This window comes from Nycticebus coucang, chromosome 7 (genome assembly GCF_027406575.1).
Source record: "Nycticebus coucang isolate mNycCou1 chromosome 7, mNycCou1.pri, whole genome shotgun sequence".
NCBI classification, from domain to species: domain Eukaryota; kingdom Metazoa; phylum Chordata; class Mammalia; order Primates; family Lorisidae; genus Nycticebus; species Nycticebus coucang.
Window position 1 is genome coordinate 116,148,234 of NC_069786.1, and position 17,828 is coordinate 116,166,061.

Here is a 17,828-nt window from a genome sequence, read left to right on the forward strand (position 1 = left end):
GGCGATCTGCAACCAGATTATGAACCCCTCTCTGTGTCATATCGGACCTGTTCCGAATACTTTCTAGGCCTCGGTTTGGTTTTCCCAACAGCCAATGAGAACATGGCTCCAGCCTGCTGGTGCCCTTTCTCATTCTGGGTTCTTGCCTCTGTCCTATGCTAAGTCTGGTCCTACCTTGTCCCTACCCATGTCCCTTCCTCTGCAGCATGGTGGGGAAGAGTAGGGAGGGCAGGGGGCAGCTGGGGTCAAACAAGGCTCTGGCTGAGGCAGTCTGCTTCCTGCCCCTGGCTGTTTTCCTGCTGTCCAGCCAGACTGCTCCCCTCCACTGCCCCACCCCCACCCCCAGCAGCCTCAAGCCCTTAATTCCTGACAGCTGCGGTGGCTGCCGGCAGAGATGGGGGAAAGGAGGGGGAAGATGCCGTCAGCCTGCTGTTGTTCGGGCTGCCCCCACCACCTGACAGTCTGAGGACAAGGAAGGCCCCACCCCTCTCCTCCAATTCCCCAGGGATGGGCAATTCCAGGAATGGGCCCCTTTTGTCTCTGAGCCCAGAGGCTCCATTACAGTTCTGTCCCTAAGCCAGAAGGGGCTCTCTTCAGAGAAAGGGGGCACTTGGGTGGAAGGAATGTGTGGGTGTAGAGAGGGAGGCTTGTGCCCATTTTACAGAGGAGGATGCTGAGGCCACAGCAAGAGTAAGATTCACTATTAGGGCCAGGTTAGAACTAGACACAGAAGGAAGAGCATTTTCTTTCTACCCTGTAGCTTTCAGGCCTTGGCCTGGACCCATTGAGGAGGGGCCCAGTGTTCACCTGGGATGCGTGGACAAGAAACCATCCCAGAGAGGAGTAGGCATGAGCTAGAAGGCTGGTGTTGGGGCACTCCTGGAGGACCATATGCAGGTGGGGCCAGGGTAGGACTCAGAGCATCCTCAGGCACAAGCAGCCCTGGCTGCACTGGGAGTCAGGAGAACTGTATTTGATTTTCGTTCTTCAACTAATTTGCTGTGTGACTTTAAGAAAGATATAACTCTCTCTGAGCCTCAGGGAGAGTTTCTTGTTAAATAAAAAGGGGTTCATTGAGATGACCTCTTTTAGAATGAAAAGGTTCTCTAATCCCTCTCCCAGGGTGTACCATACCAGGGTGCTCCATTTCCAAACAAGCATTTACTGGAGGCCTGAGGTGATGCTTTTGCCTTCATTGGCTCACTGATCAGATGAGGTGGGCCTCATTAACTTCATTTCACACAGGGCACAGGGTGTCTCAGTGAGCAGAAGGCACCTGTTTAAGGTCACATAGCAAAAGAAAGAGCCAGAGGCTACCAAACCCCTTTGCAGGACCCCAACCCTGCCTTACATGCTAGGCAGGCCGGGAGGCAGTACCTCCTCAGGTGGAGGAGGTCAGTAGAGGGGCCAGCCCTCCCCCGCAGACCCTGCAGGTGTGTGTATTGGGGTGGGGTGGGGGGCACTCCTCGGCAGCTGCGTCTCTGCCAGGCACACACACTTGCAGTAACACCTTCCCCACACAAACCCTCGCCCAGTGCACATGCATCTGCCTGAGCACACGCGCACAGACCCCAGCACCTCTCCTTCCCCGCCCTCAGTACAGCGGCTCCCACCCCCAGTCGCGAGCGGACGCGGTGGCCTCGGGACGTGTACACGCCTCCACCCCCCCCCAGTCGTGACGTCACGTGGGGTAGAGCCCTGAGACACTAAATGGGGGGTGGGGGGAGGAAATAGGAGGCGGCAGAGCTCCCTGAGCTGGGACAGTCAGTCACTTTCCAGGCGGTGGGACCCGGCACAGACAGTGCCGCACCCCCCACCCCCACCCCGTCCGCCTCGCACGCCCTCGGAAGCGCAGGCTCCCTGGCACCCCGGCCTCGCGTCCCCAGCCCGCTGCACCTCCGGGGCCCCCCTTATCCTCGAGAGGCACAGGGAGTTGTCGAAGGGGGGCCTCGGGAAATTCCCCGGACCCCTGTGCCAGGAGGTGCCCGGTTCGCCCGCTCCCACCCCCCCCCGAGGGCGGTGCCCGGGGGCGCTGCCCCATGGAGCTGGGAGGCGGGCGCCGTCTGCTCTGACCCGAGTTGGAGCCGTGTGTGGCAGCGCCCCTACCCCAGCCGATCATGCGCCGCCGGCCTTGGCTCGCCAGTCCCACCGGGCTGTGAGCCCCCCACTTCCAGCCTGTCACGGCCTGCGCGCCATGGGCAGCGCCCACCCTCACCCCTGGCTGCGGCTCCGACCCCAGCCCCAGCCGCGGCCCGCGCTCTGGGCGCTCCTGTTCTTCCTACTACTGCTGGCTGCTGCCGTGCCCAGGTGAGCCTTCACCTCATGCTCCGCCTCCTGGAGAGCTGGGACCCTGGCGGGTGGAAGGGGCTTGTGGTGCTCCTGCCTGGGCAAAAGACCCTGGAAAGAGGGAGGGATAGGGTCACAGGAAAGTACTGGTTCCAAACGAAAGACAGTGAGCACCCTCACAGGAGTGAGTTGGACTGGTGACAAGGATATGCGCAGTCTAGGGAGTCAGGGCAGTGCCCAGGAGAGGGATGGCAACAAGAAAGGGAGCTGTCTGTGGGGGGAACAAGTGCCAATCTAGGGTCTTTGCCACGTTGGGAGAATGCACTCTCACCCCAGGATTAAGCTCAAGTTGCCTGGCTCCACCTTGCAGATTGCCCTCTGGAAGGGGCAGGAGTTGGGGGGCTTGAAGCAGGTAGCCCAGGAGGGGTCAGTGAGAGACTAGAAGAGCTGGATGTATGTGCATTTGTGTGTGCGTAAGATCAAGTGCACCCTTTATCCCAGCAAGATGTGTCAGTAAACAGCAGTTTACATATTTGTGTGTGTGTGACTATGAAAGTTCATGGGTCAATGTATGTTAAGATGAACGCATGTGCAAATATGAGTGTCCTTGTGTGTGCCTGTAACTATGACCAATGCAGTGTGCCTGTGCATAAGTGTTTCTGGGTCTGTGTGTCCACCACAATGTGTGCAGATGTGTGTCTGCATGAATATGACCATCTGAAATGTCTTTGGGACTGGATTCTTGGGGGACCCTGTGTACATAAGCATCTATGCCTGGATATGTACTTATGAAATGCTGTGCATTCGGGCACAGCAGATGTGTGTGCATTTACATGTTTACCTGTGTGGGTGTGCCACTGGGTGGGTTGTTTTGGAGGGACAAAAGTAAGGAGGTCAAAGAAAGAAGAATGTTTAGGAATGTAGATGGGCCCAACCTTCCGAAGTGGGGGTTGGAACAGAGTGATTATGGCCTTGGGACAGAGTGTGTTGTTAGATGGGGCCCTACTGGCCCCCCAAAACACTTACACACCCCAACTCACATGCCTGCAGGTCAGCACCCAACGATATCCTGGGCCTCCGCCTCCCCCCGGAGCCTGTGCTGAACGCCAACACAGTGTGCCTGACATTGCCGGGCCTGAGCCGGCGGCAGATGGAGGTGTGTGTGCGTCACCCTGATGTGGCCGCCTCAGCCATCCAGGGCATCCAGATTGCCATCCATGAGTGCCAACACCAGTTCCGGGACCAGCGCTGGAACTGCTCTAGTCTCGAGACTCGAAACAAGATCCCCTATGAGAGTCCCATCTTCAGCAGAGGTAGCTGCCCTCCACCCCTGCCCCTCTGTCTCCCTGCCTGCCCCATCCCAAACCTCCATCCCAGAATCTATTCCCAGCCATCCCTAACTCACTCCCTCAAGCTGCCAACACCCTCTCCCATGTGCCCATCTGTCAGCCATGCTGCTCTCTTGTCTCTTTCTGATCTCAGAAAGGTCACAGGCAAATGGGGCAGATGTGGCTCTAGCTTGGGCTGTGTGGACTGAGGGTGGCAGATTCCATGCCTAAGAACTGGACTTCTAGGTCACCCTGCTCTATCACTGATACCACATATCTCCAGGCCCAGGAAATAATTAAATCTGTCACCTGCCTCTACTTAGTAAACCACACTTAGGATGGAGAGCCTGTGAGGAAGAACTCAGCACAAGAAATGTTCAGGGACTTTCTGCCAATGGTGCACGGGGGGGGGGGGGGAAGCCTGGGCAGGCAAAATGTCTTTGCTTCTGCAGAAGCTATTACTGGTGGGGTACACCATCAACCTCTGTGCCATCCTCTGCCACTCCTGAAAAACTCTCTGAATCAGAGACACTCATTGTGTGGGCCTGTGTGTGGTGGCTCCCATCCCACAGGCCTGACAGTCCTGTGGACTCCTCTTTCCCTCACAGCTCAGAGAAGTTGAAGTCCATTCCTTGTCCTCTCTACAGAATTCTAGGTGTCCCAGGGCCTACCCTGATGATCCCTAGAGTGGCTTGGGCTGGAAATGGCAGGATGTTCCATCACTCACTTCCACTTACAACCACATCCTGGCCTGCTTGGTATCTTAGGCCTTGACTCAGGTGTTCCGGAAAGATGGGGGCCCTGCATGGATAGGCCTAGCTGAGTATCTATGTGTTCTCCCAGCTGCTTGAGTGGGATGAGGACCTCATAGCCCTGGTTCCTTGGGACTTCTCAAATTCTAAGTTGACAGTGAGCAGGTGGGGTACCCCTGTACCCTGTAGCCTTGGGTCCCCGGGCATCTGGAGGAATCAGGGTCTAATATACCCCAATTTTGGAAAGTACTTAGAAAGCCAGAGCCTTTCCCTTTCACCAGGACCCCGTTGCATCCTGTGGGACCCCAAATCTTGGGCCACCTCAGCCTCCCCCAAGCCAGCCACAGGCCGCCCGCCCCGCCCCCGCGCGCTCCTTTCTCCCTCCCCCGCGCGCCCGGGGCGCTGTTTCTACCCGGGCCGAGCCCAGCCCGACGCGTGTGGCGGCATGCAGCCGCGAACTAATCCCCGCGGGCCGCGGCAGACGGCTCCTGGCCCCAGCCGCGCCGCTCACAGAGAGGGCGTCCCCACCCTGTCCCGCGCTCCCGCCCCGCTCGCCCTGCCGCAATCCGCACCTCTTCAGCCGTCCAGGAGCGGCTGCCGGCTGCCGGACCCCGGCCACCAGCTCGCCCCATCCGGACCACACGACCCTCTCCTCCCCTGCCAGCCTCTGCATCATTCAAACCGCGGTCGAGACCTGCCAGCGCTCACCGCCGCCGCGCGCTCGCTCCAGCCCCTTGGGTTTCTAGGTCACCCGTGGTCCCGACAGCCCGGTTTCCCTCTGAGGCCCTGGAGTCCCCGGAGAGAACTCTTGCAGCTCTTGCTTTGGTTTCTGCTCACTGGGGACTTGGGCAGGCGTTGAGGTTCTCATCCTTGCCGCTTCGGGTTAGGCAAGGCAAGGCAACAAGGCGAGCTTTTTCTCTCTCCTGGGTCTAAGTGTCCCCTCTGGTCCTCCTGTTCCCTCTGGACTGAGTGAACCCAGGAGGTCTAATTCGCTCACCTTGTCAGGCCTCTGTGGCCAGCTGAAGGACCTGGGGTCTTTGAAGCTTGGGGGCAAGTTTGGAGCGGTGTAACCCCGCAGGGTTGGCGGGGTGCCAGGCACTCCTGGGTTCACCTGCAGTTTAATAAGTGGGAGGTGATCTGGGGGGACGAGGTTAGGGGTGGAGGGGGGAGACTTGCTGAGGCTAGCCAGGGCAGGGAGGCATCCAGTTGCCGCACAGGAAGGGTTGGGACAGCTGCTCCTGGGCTCTGGTAGTAGGCTGCTCCTTCCTCAGCCTCAGAACACCACCCTACCTCTGTGGCTTCTGCTGCCCCTAACCCCACTGAGATGTCTCACACCTCCTCTACCTCACCCTCCTTAGAAGAGACTCTGGGCTTCTGGAAAGAAATCTGCCACTCCCCTTCTCCACTGGCTACCACTGCACTTCTCTCTCCATATCCTGGTCCCCCTTGGCCTATCTCCTGGGCAACTAGCTAAATCTGAATCCCACGAGGCTACTCTTGGTGGCAACCAGACCCTGGTCTGTTTTCTTCCACAAGAAGTCTCCCCTTTTTTTCAAACTACGGATTTTCCTTTGTGGGGATAGGTGACTTCAGTTTCCCCCAAGTGGAAATCCGGGTGTTGACTCTTTTTCTGACCCAGGTTACTAGGGGGTTCTCTTAAAAGTGGATTCTGCCACATTTAAATTTCAGAGACTATCGGGGATGGAGGAGGTAGTCTTTTGGGCCTTCCTTAATGTCACCTAATTGTCCTGATACCTTCCTTGAGATGGGTTGGGCTGGAAGGATGCAGGTCTGATAAATGAGGGAGGGGTAAGAGTGCTTGAACATCTGGAGTGGACAAGTCTGGGAAAGGGAGGCATATACTGGGGTTTTACCTAGCCAAACAGTCCTGGTGGGAGGAAGGGATGGGGTCTCGCAGGGGCTAGAGAGGGTCAGAAAAAGCCGTGGGAGGGCCCAAAGCCCTTGCTGGCTGTTTTGCCCAACCCAGGGGCAGCAATAATCTAAGTGCCGATGGCACTGCTATCCCAGCTTTTTGTACTGAGGACACAGACTGTTTGTACCTGGGTTAGGTGCTAATAGAAGAGGGGAGCCCTACACTGTGAGAACAGAGAATGCTTCCATCTGTCTCAGGATGTGGGCACAAGAGGGAAATTTGAGGAAGGAACTATACTGGGGGCTGGGCTCAGGCCAGTGAAAGGGGCATGAGAGGTCAGGGAGAGGTTTGAGAGAGGGGAGTGCAGTAGATTCAAAAAGTGGGCCTGTCCCAAGGATCTCCCACACAATGTAGGCACTGCTTCCCTAAGTCCCAGACTCAGATGGAAAAGGGGGCTGTGAAGCCTCGTGGCCTATAGCTGGGCTTCCAGCCCAGGGGAAATCAGCGGTTCAACTGTCCAGGATCTGCTCTCCTGACTCATTCTTCTCCCACCTACCTTTTATATTCACTTTCAGAGAATCTTGGTATTATGCCTAGGTCTCCAGGGCTTGGAGAGGTGATCAGATGGGGAAACTGAGGCACAGGGACTCATATTCCAGGATCATCTAGAATCCTATATTTTTAATGACATCCAATAAATTAGCCCATAAATATTAAGCACCTGTTATGTGTTGGGCACTATAGCACTTTATCTATGCTTTAGGATCCTCAAACCATACCCATTCAGGAGGTTGTATTATTTATATATTATCCTTATTTTAGAAATGAAGCTAGGAGAGGTTGAGTTATTTGCCATTAGTCACACAGCTTAAAAGTGAGCCCTCAAGCCAGGACTTGAATGCAGGCCAGCTACTTTACAGCTTGCACCCAATTCCCTGCTATACCATTGCCCAAGCTGCAAGGCCGACATGAACTCCCACTGTGTGCCCAGAGAGGTGAGCTGGTGCCATAGGGGAGTTCTCAAAGAAACAATACTGCCACACACACACACATACACACACACTTTTTTCAAGTGTGTGGCTCCATTCAGTGTCACACCTAAGTGTTCCCACATGCACACTAATATCTCTCTCTCTCTCCATCCAGGCACACAAGCATACACAGAATATTTGCATGGAAGGAATGGAGACCAGACCTCTCCCCTTTCCTCCCTCTTTGACTTGAATGGGCAGGGCTCAAGCTTCTCAAACTCCTCCTAGTTCCCACTGGCTCCTAAATCCTCTCTCCTTCCCTGCCCTCCGAACCTCCTCCCCCAGCCCCTTCCTGGCTGTTTGGCTGTGGCCTGTAACAGCAGCTGACTCCACTTAGATGCTGGCAGTCCCTGTCCCAGATCAAAGGCAGGGCGGCTAATTGTGCGTCTTAACGAGATCCCCCCCTTCTGCTCTGGGCAGCCCAGCTGGCCATGGCCCCACCCCTCTCCCCCTCCAGCTGGCCAGATGGCACAGAGCCTGCATCTGCCCCAGACAATCAGGGCCAGGACTGAAACTGGGGCCCTGAACAGGAGCTGGGGGCAGACCCAGTGGGATGGACTTCTCTGAGGCCTGGATGCTTGGAGCAGAGGGTGGCCACACAGGCTGTGCCTGATCACCTCTACACGTGGCTGTGACAGCTGTCAGAGGCCATGGGGTGGTGTAGGGGAATATGTCCTTAGCTGCCTGTGGTAGGAGTATTTTCTGCAGGCTGTGGACACATTTCTCCAGATTTCTCCAGGCCCACCCTTGAATGTGAAAGCCTGGAGGTTAGTAGTTGGCCCTGCACAACCACCATCTGAACCAGATACTTGTTCTTTTTCTGTTGCCATGTACAGGCAAGGCTATAGAATCTTGGGCTGCCTGTGTTTCTTACTCTGCAGTAGGAATCCCTTAGAGCAGAAAGTTGTCAGGCCTGAGGGCTGGGTCTGAGTCCAGCTTAATAATCCCTATGACCTTGGGCTTTCCCCCTTTGCATAGTGTGTGTGTGTGTGTGTGTGTGTGTGTGTGTGTGTGTGTTTGGTGGTGGTGTGTGAGGTGGCGGTGATTTCTGAGGTTCAGGCTGTCTCTGACAGTCTGAGTATTTCCATGTGTCCAAGGAGCAGGCTGATTGTTCCTCCATCATAAAAGAAGTGCTTAGAGTTCCATAGATAAAAAGCAAGGGATAAATTTAGGGTGTTCTTCCCAGGTACTTGGGTCCACTTTCATTCCCTTGGGCCCTATTTCCCCAGAGCAGTTTCCACTCCTCTGCAGCTTCTGCTAATTCCTAGTATCCCCATTGAAAGCTCCAGACCAATCCCTGTTCCCCCCTGTCTGTTCATAGCTGGGTTCCTATGAAAAAAAGATACTGAGATTCGATGACCTGGAAAGAGAATACAGAGAGGAAGAATCTGCTTTCATGGGCCTCTGGTGGCCCAAATGATCTATTCTAGGATGGATCATGAGCTTCTGGGCGCTGTCTCTGATCATGAAACAAAAAACAATGGCTTGAAATGTAACAGAAGTGAATGAAGTCTGATAGCAGGAAGAACTTAATAGCTAAAGTCCATGTAGTACTTACTATGAGTGAGGCACTACTATAGGCACTTTAAATCTACTACCTTGTCTGGGCATGGTAGCTCATGGCCTGTAATCCTAGCTTTGGGAGGCAAGGTGGGACATTCCCCTGAGGGTAGAAGTTGGTGACCAACCTGAGCAACATAGTGAGACTCTTTCGAAAGAAAGAAAGAAAATAAAAAGAAAAGAAAAAAAGACAAATTAGCCAGGAGTGGTGGTACATTGTCTATAGTCCCAATTACTTAGGAGACTGAAGCAAGAGGACTGTGGGAACCCAGAAGCTGGAGGTGTGTTGAACTATGATGATGCCATGGCTCTCTTCCTAGGGTGACAGAGTGAGACCCTTATCTTAAAAAAATTTTTTTGTTTGTTTTTTACTAAGTCTTGGAACAATGAGGCAGAGGTACATAACCACCTTATTTTACAGATGAGGAAACAGGCGCAGGGAGGTTAAGGCACTTGGTCAAGGTCACATAGCTATTAATAGCCAGTAAGTGGAAGAACCAAAATTTGAACCTAGGCAATCTGGCTTCAATGATATACCTCTTAACTACTAAATAGCTTGTCTATTTTTTTTTTATTTTGGTTTGGGCAGGGAGGGGAGGACAGGGCTCTGTGATGCAGGGGGCTAAGGATTAGGAGTAGGATTAGGGCTCAGTACCCTGTAGCACAGTGGTTACGGTGCCAGCCACATACATCTAGGGTGTCAGGTTTGAACCTGGCCCAGACTAGCTAAACAACAATGACAACTGCAACAAAAAATAGCCGGGCTCAGTGATGGGCGCCTGTAGTCTCAGCTACTTGGGAGGCTGAGGCAAAAGAATCACTTAAGCCCAAGAGTTGGAGGTTGTTGTGAGCTGTGATGCCGTGGCACTCTACCAAGGGCAACATAGTGAGACTTTATCTCAACAACAACAACAACAACTAAAAAAAAAAAAAAGGAAAGAAAGAAAGAAAAAAGAAAAGAAAAAGGAGTAGGCTTGGGCTAGGACCTCTGTCCGGTCCTAGTTGGCTCTTTGGGGTCTGTGAAGCTTCTGAGGAAACGTCCTTCCAGTCTTTTCTATTTTTAAATTTTACTTATTTTTAAATTTCAGATTAATATGAGGGTACAAACCATTAGATTATATAATTTACACTTGAAAGGTTAAAGTCAGAGTTGTAGCCGTGTCCTACACCCAGGTCTTCCCAGCCTTGATGGTAGAAGGACAAAGAGGTTTTGTTTCATCTGACTCTCTGCTTCTTCCAAGGCCATCCTGGCCAGATTTTGGCCTTCTCCCACAGGGGCCCATGGCAGGGTGGGTTCTCCTCCCTGTGTGGGAGATATTCTTGCTCCCTTCTTCTTTCATTGCCTGCTCTCTCTGGGGTCCAGAGACTGGTCAAAGACTTTTGCCAGAACTTACTTCAAGTTGGTGCTTTCTCAGACACAGAATAAGCAAGAGGTAGGTTGTAGGTCCAAGAGCCGGACCCTCCTCTGCAAGTCATCTTCCCTCTGCCACAGATCATTCCTAGAAGCTGGCTCAGGCCAGCACACCAAGCAAGAAGGCAGTGTGGACTAGTCAGTGCCAGGCCAGCTCAGCCATAGTACCTGAAAGTGGCTTAGTTAGGGTGAGTCTTTGTACTTCCTGAGCATCTAGCGGAAGGTGTCTGCCTCAGCCTGCCTGTCCCTCTTGATGTCCAACACTACTGTATGCCAGACCTGGTATAGGGTTCTGGACTTACCTCTAACATCCCTAAAACAACCCCTTTAGCTGACAGACCACAGGCAAGGTGACTGGGTAGTGCCCATTTCTGAGCAACTTTCCAGGATGTCCTGCAGACAAGGAAGGGGGAGCTCTGCTGATTCATGTCTCTGGCCATTGGTGGGGGTTTCTGTGCTGGACCTACGGTCAGCAAAGACCAAGCAGACGATCTTGGGGCAGTGTTAGGAGCCACGATCTCCTCTTCTTTCCCTTCCTGCTCATTGTTATCCCAAATCCTAGAAGACAGAACTGACACTGGCAAGTTATTCTTTAGGTTAAAATTTTGCCTTCTTTTTGCAGGCTTATTTTAAAATTGCATATAGCACCACAGGAAGAAATAGACGAAGTCTCCAATCTTAAAAAAGCATGTATTCACCAGGTACTTTCTACCCTACAGGAGAGGATGCAAACACAAATTCTGAGCTTACTAAAGGCGATGTTAATGAAAAGTGCATAAAGAAAAGGGCTATCAACCTGCCTCCCTAGACCTAGCTTCTGGCATAGTTTCTGGCCTTCTTTGGCTCTGTACTTTTGTACCACACTGGGCCTCAGTTTCTCCCTGGTATGATAAGAAGGTTGAGCAGGGTGGGCATACCGGAGAAATGGCATGGAGGCTCCTCCAGAGTCAATGCTTTCTGGGTCTCTAACCGCAGGATTCCGAGAGAGCGCTTTCGCCTACGCCATTGCGGCAGCTGGTGTGGTGCACGCGGTGTCCAACGCGTGTGCCCTCGGCAAACTGCGGGCATGCGGCTGCGATGCATCACGGCGGGGGGACGAGGAGGCCTTTCGTCGGAAGCTGCACCGCCTGCAGTTGGATGCGCTGCAGCGCGGTAAAGGTCTGAGCCACGGGGTCCCAGAACACCCAGCCCTGCCCCCAGCCAGCCCCAGTCTGCAGGACTCCTGGGAGTGGGGCGGGTGCAGCCCTGACGTGGGCTTCGGGGAGCGCTTCTCTAAGGACTTTCTAGACTCCCGGGAGCCTCACAAAGACATCCACGCGCGCATGAGGCTTCACAACAACCGAGTCGGGAGGCAGGTAAGAGCCCCGCCCCATAGGCCTCTCCAAAGCCCAGCCTGTGGCTCGCTCTCCCCCAGGCTTACCTCTCTTCTGGGGACTGTTCCCCGACCTCTGCAACCTTCTAATTCAGTCAGCAAACATTCATGAGTACCTACTGTGCACCAGGCCCTAGGGGAAGGGATGAAATAGTCCTAGCAGTACTGGATCAGCACCCCGTCCCCGTCCCCCTTCCCCATTCCCCTCCCCGCAACCTGTTCCTCCCACTTCCACCAAGAGAGGGTGTCACTGGAGAAAGTGTCATTCAGCACTTTAGGACTCTAGGTTTGGCTCTGTCACCTGTCTCCTCTAGAGCTAGGAGGTTGAACTAGATCACCCATTCTCAGTTCTAATTTTCCATAATAGGGTGATCTCTCCTAGCCTTTCAGTGCAGTCTAGAATGAGAGATTCCTGCAGTGAGGGGAGATAAGTGAGGGCCCTCAGGACCATTGTAAGAATGTGTTACCCTTGCCTTCTTTGTCCCTTGCCCTCAAATGCTTATGTCACCTCAAAGGTCATTCATTAAAAATAAGTTAAAGAAATAAACATAAGAAGAAAGTAATAATAGCCTGCATTTATTGAGTGCTTACTATGTGTTAGGCACTGTCCCATGCAGTTTCCTACATATGAACCTATTTAATCCTTACAACTACCTATGAGGTGGGGACTATTAACCTTAGGTTTATGTGTGGAAACTGAGGAGCAAAATGACTAAGAAGCTTGCCCAAGGTGATGCAATTAGTGAGAAAGTGGAAGAGGCAGGATTCGTCCTCAGGTAGTGGAGCTCTGAGCCTGTGCTCTTCTGTTCTACATCGTCAGCCTACTCTTTGATGCCCCATTGGCCCTCATGGTAGCTCAGCACCTTCCTTTTCTGGCCATCCATTCTCATCCCTTCTCTTGACCCTTCCCGGCCAGCTCAGGTCTTGTTCCTGGCTTCCTGTAGCTCCTCTTTCTCCTTGGCCTCTTAGCCCATGACTGTTTCATCTTCTTCCTCCACAAAGACTCTAAGCTGATTTAAAAATTCCCATCTTGCCTTAGGCAGGGTAAACTGAGGCACACTGGCCCTCAGGTCATGTCTAGCTCCCACACAGCCTGCCCTGTCCATGCAGCTCTGTTCCCAAGCTTTACTCCCATCCTAGCTCATACCACTGTGCCTCCTTCTCCTCTTCCTCCTCCTCCTCTAGTTAAACTGGCTAATTAATGGCTGCTGCCTGTGGGAAGCAGATGTTCTGGAGCTGTTGGCTTAGGGAGGCACTGGGCTGGTTCCCACATGGTGCTGACACCACAGGCTGCACATATAAGCTGCAGAGTCCTTTAAGACCTGGGGGTGGGGGCAGAGTCCCTCTCTGGGGGCCATATTGCTCTCCTTGTCTGAGGGTGTGTTTTTGGAGTGAAGTGGGGGAAAGGAGGATGTGACCAACTTCCTTCCTGGTCTCTGGTGAGGGTAATGCGAAGGTGGGTTTTTTTTTTTGTTGTTGTTGTTTAGCAGGCCAGGCCTGGGTTCAGAACATGTGGCCAGCACCCTAACCACTGATGCCCCCTAAGGTGTTCTTTGGGAGGAGCAGGCTTCAGGCTGAGTGGGGGTGGGTAGGCTGTGTCCCCATAATCACCTCCCTTGGAGGCCTGGAGACCCTCTCCACTTTCACTGGGCTCTCTCTGGCTTCTATTATGTATTCAGGTAGAACTTTGGCCCCTGTTGGTGTTCACTTCCTAGGAGGTACTCTGACATTTAGCATAGGGCAGAGAATTAAGCTCCAGCCAGTATTTGGTGGTGGTGATGGGGGACAGTCTCTTCAGCTCCTGTGCACTCTCCTTTGACTCCCCACAAAAGATAGGCAGGGCCAGGGGTTGGAGGAGAGTGCAGATCTGGGTCTTCTTAGACTCACAGCATATCCCACTCACAGCTTGGAATAAGGCCAGAGGCTTTGGGGCTGGGATGTAGTGAGCCAGCACCCACCTGCTCCTGGACCCTACCCCAGGGATGGAAGGAGAGGGAATTTCCCTGACGATGTGGGATCCCCCCTCAGGAAGCAAGAGCTCCAGCCGCAAGGGCCCCCTGCAGCTGCGGAGGAAAGCTGGCAAGAGTTGAGGGGCGCCGGAAGGAGGGAATTCCCCCAGGGCCTGGCCTGGTGGGAGGCGGGTGGGAGAGGCAGCAGGGCAGGTACAGTTCTCCTGACTGCCTGGCTCTGAGTCCCCTGCTTCGCGATGGGAGTGGGTTCAGCGTTGGCAGTGGGGCTGGCCCTCATAGTGCGTCCCTCCGCAGGCAGTGATGGAGAACATGCGGCGGAAGTGCAAGTGCCACGGCACGTCAGGCAGCTGCCAGCTCAAGACATGCTGGCAGGTGACTCCAGAGTTCCGCACGGTGGGGGCGCTGCTGCGCAGCCGCTTCCACCGCGCCACGCTCATCCGGCCGCACAACCGCAACGGCGGCCAGCTGGAGCCCGGCCCTGCGGGGGCACCATCACCCGCCCCGGGCGCTCCTGGGCAGCGCCGCCGGGCCAGCCCCGCCGACCTGGTCTACTTTGAGAAGTCGCCCGACTTCTGCGAGCGCGAGCCGCGCCTGGACTCCGCAGGCACAGTAGGCCGCCTGTGCAACAAGAGCAGCACGGGCCCGGATGGCTGTGGCAGCATGTGCTGCGGCCGCGGCCACAACATCCTGCGCCAAACGCGCAGCGAACGCTGCCATTGTCGCTTCCACTGGTGCTGTTTCGTGGTCTGCGAAGAGTGCCGTATCACCGAGTGGGTCAGCGTCTGCAAGTGAGCGGCTCAGGGTCCCCTGAACAAGGTTCCATTCCTTGAGCCTGGCGGTCTACGGCTTTCAATTCTGGTCAGGCAGCATCACTTTGGCTCTAGGGAGAGGAAGTCGGACCATGTGATCTTATAGAACCCTCCTGGCTCTTAGGGTCTGCAATCACAGGACAGTCCTGGCCTGCCTGAACCATAGCCCTCACCTCTGTGAGCTCTAGGACTTACTGGCCTCCCCCAACAGTTGGACTGGGGATTGCCCCACACTCCGGGGGCAAGTGTCAGCCATAGTAGGGGGGAATGAATGGAAGTGAATGAATGGAAGCTGATGGACAGTGGGAGGATTAAAGGAAGAAATGGACATTATTGAGCTGAAGTGATTCTATAAAGGCCCTTCCCACTGGCCTCTGCCTTTACCATGTCCTTCATCATCCATTTGAGAAATATTTATTTTGCACTCTTTGTGGCACTGTGGTGGGGATAAGAGGCACTGGGGATACAGATGTGAATAAGAGAGACAACACCTGTCCTCTTAGAGATTATTCTTGCTGAGGGGATGGACAATAAACAAGTAAATACGCATACAAGGTTATTTTAGACAATTCTATGTGAAAGTAGTCTGCTGGGTGGACAGTGATTTGTGGGAAGTGGGGCCCCTCAGATAAAGCCAGTGGTCAGGGAAGGCCTCTGAGTTGTGATACTCATGGTGAGCCCTGCACCATGGGAAGGAGAGCCAGCTGACTGAGGATAAGAGCTTTCCAGCTATGTGACTGCAAAAGCTGTGAGGTAAGAAAGATCTCTGTCTACTTGGAGGAACAGCAAAAAGGCCATTGTGATTGGGGTGAAGAATCGAGGGGCAGATCAATGGCAGAGGAACTTAGAGGAAGGGCAAAGCCCAAGGTAAGAGGTTGGTAGTTCATTTATGAGAAATGGAAACTTTCAGAGTTTTAAGAAGGAGTGTGCCCTGGTCTGATTCCCACATCGATTGCTTATGGGGAACTGGCAAATGGGGGAGACAAGGTGACAGCTGGAAAGCCACTGAGGAGGCTACAACCATCTTCCAAACAAGAGATGGGGCCTGGACTGGAGAGAGGCAATGGGGATGTCAAGAAAGGGCTGGATCTGGAGTCCGTGGTGCCAGAGCACTAACCGCCCACCTTGTGGCTGAGTCCTCTGCCACAAGCCAGGACGAGTGGCCATGCCCAGCAGCAACTTTCGGCAGAGACAGGAGGCACTGAGAGGAGTAATCCTGGGCAAGACCCAGCTCAACCCAGCCCAGCGCCCCAGGGAGCAGGTGGGGCCAGGAGGTGCGGCTGGGAAGAGGGTGGTGGGGGAGGGCCTGGAGACTCACTGTCTGGATTCTGGTCTCTCTGAGTCCAGGCAGGAGAGACAGGGTATGTAAGTAAGGCTGGGGGTGGAGCAGAGACATCCTTCCTAGGCCTCTGTGTCTCCAGATCCCCATATCAGGGTCCCCTTTAGCAGGTCAATAGTCACTTCCCACATTCATGTCCCTACAAGGACACTGCTGAGCTGGTAGTTTGTGTCCAGTGTTGTATTCTCCTTGGCTCTCAGATCTGAAATTTTTCTTGAACAGACTTTTTTTTTTTTTTTTTGAGACAGAGTCTCACTTTGTCACCCTTAGTAGAGAAGTGCAGTGGTGTCAACCTCACACTCCTGGGCTCAAGAGATCCCCTTGGCTCAGCCTCGCTCTGGCTCAGACTGGTCTCTGACTGGTGAGCTCAGGCAATCCACCCGCCTCAGTCTCCCTGAGTGCTAGGATTACAGTTGTCAGCCACTGCACCTGGCCCTCTGGAACAGACTTTTCAAGAGAAGGGTGGTGAAGAGGGAGGTGGGAGGATATCAGGGAAGGAACACTTCACCTACTTGGTCCAGACCTCCTGCTGCTCAACCTGGGGATTCTACTGTCTGCCTCAGTTTATGGGCAAATGACACCTCTCTTGATGAACCAGAGAAAGACAAAGACTTTTTCCTTTCCCCAGTTGCTGGCCTGCACATACCCTCATATTTCCCAGCCCCACATCTCCTTATCTCTGTGTAGGAGTGACAAGGAAAGGAGGCTGTCACGGTGATGCACTCCTGTGAGCCCACCACTGGGAGATTTGCCCCCACTAGTTTGCTCTCAGCTTCCTTCCCTCCCATTGCTTGCATCCCAGCAGCTCCCAGACATGTCCGTAGCAGCATGCTCTTCCAAATGAGAAGAGCTCTCTGCTGGCTTTGTACAGGACAGGGTTTCTCTCCCCATCCCCCCAAAGACAGCCCCACAGGCAGGCGTGTGAGAGTCCCCCAGGAGGAGGGGTAGGCAGGAGCAGCCAGACACACCTGCCTCATTCCTTTCCTCTTGTTCACCCAGGAGAGAGCTGTGGGGGCTGGCTTTTCCACCCCAGGGAGAAGGAGAGGAGGGGTGGAGGAAATGGAGGCCTGGGGAGGGGGTGCTCACACATTCAGCAGTTCTGTCCACTGCAGCACTAGCCTTGGCCTCACCCTCCTCTGCCTTTCAGGCTTAAGGAGGACAGAGCTGGGGGAGGGGAGAACGAAGATGACATAATCTGGTTGGGATAATAAGGTAGGAGCAGCAACTGCAGAGGTGCTGCCACTAGAGGGAGGGGTGGGTGGTAGGGAGGAGCAGGGGGCTGGACACTGAGTTGCAGGGGAGGGGACATGTTCTAGTGAGTCAAGTCGTGGTGATCTGATACATGCCAACCAGACCTGTAAAGGAGGGAAGGAAAAGTTGGGGAAAGAACAAATACCGTGTGTGGGCCAGAAGCTGACTAGAGTCATGGGATCAAAGCTGGATCCCACAATTGAAAAGGGGTGCGTGGGACTGGGTGAGAGCCCTAAATTAGGGAGATGCGGAGGTAATGAGGAATGGGAAAATGGGGTCCAAGAGCCACTGGGCTGAAGGGTGAGGCAGGGATCAATGTGCTTATTGGAAATAGGGAATATGGGTTGAAATAAGGTGGGAGAGTGGAGTTTAGATGTGAGGAAGAACTTGCCAATAGCTTGGGAAGGACCAAGGGTGGGATTTGGAAATAGGAACAGAAGGTAGCCAGAGATCATTCAGAGGAGGAGAGAACCTCCCCCACTACCAACACCTTTCACCTCATGGACACTAGGTTACCTTCTTGCAGGCTGAGGGCTAGATGGCCTTGATCTTGTTTCTCACCCACAGGGAAACTTTCACAGTTCCAAGTGTACCTTTGAAAACCTCTCCCAACTTTTTTTCTGACCCTGAGGCTTTGGTTAAAGATGCCTGTATTCTGATCCCACCTCAAACAGGGATCCTCTCCCTGACCCCACCGCTGCCTTCGGATCTGTCCGCCACCTTTATTCTGTAAGTTCCTTCCTTCCTCCTACTTCTTCCTCCTGCAAAGAGGTAACCTTCTTTCCCCCGAATTAATGCGCCCCCAGTTAGTCCCTGGTAGTGGGGCTTCCACTTTGGAGCATGGCC

The 17,828-nt window shown here is 53.9% G+C and overlaps 1 protein-coding gene across 1 annotated transcript; it reads left to right on the forward strand.

Moving 5' to 3' along the window:
• Nucleotides 1-1,755: 1,755 nt before the first annotated feature.
• WNT10A (Wnt family member 10A) lies at nucleotides 1,756-14,935 on the forward strand. The gene is made up of 4 exons (XM_053598007.1): nucleotides 1,756-2,307; nucleotides 3,337-3,599; nucleotides 11,217-11,596; nucleotides 13,878-14,935. Exons 1-4 carry the CDS (start codon nucleotides 2,195-2,197, stop codon nucleotides 14,373-14,375), a joined length of 1,254 nt encoding a protein of 417 aa, XP_053453982.1. The 5' UTR covers nucleotides 1,756-2,194; the 3' UTR covers nucleotides 14,376-14,935.
• Nucleotides 14,936-17,828: the final 2,893 nt, after the last annotated feature.

Coding starts and splice junctions, on each gene's coding strand:
- WNT10A (XM_053598007.1), top strand. CDS start 2,195: ATGGGCAGCGCCCACCCTCACCCCTGGCTGCGGCTCCGACCCCAGCCC. Junction 3,600..11,216: donor GAGTCCCATCTTCAGCAGAG/GTAGCTGCCCTC, acceptor CTCTAACCGCAG/GATTCCGAGAGAGCGCTTTC. Junction 11,597..13,877: donor ACAACCGAGTCGGGAGGCAG/GTAAGAGCCCCG, acceptor GTCCCTCCGCAG/GCAGTGATGGAGAACATGCG.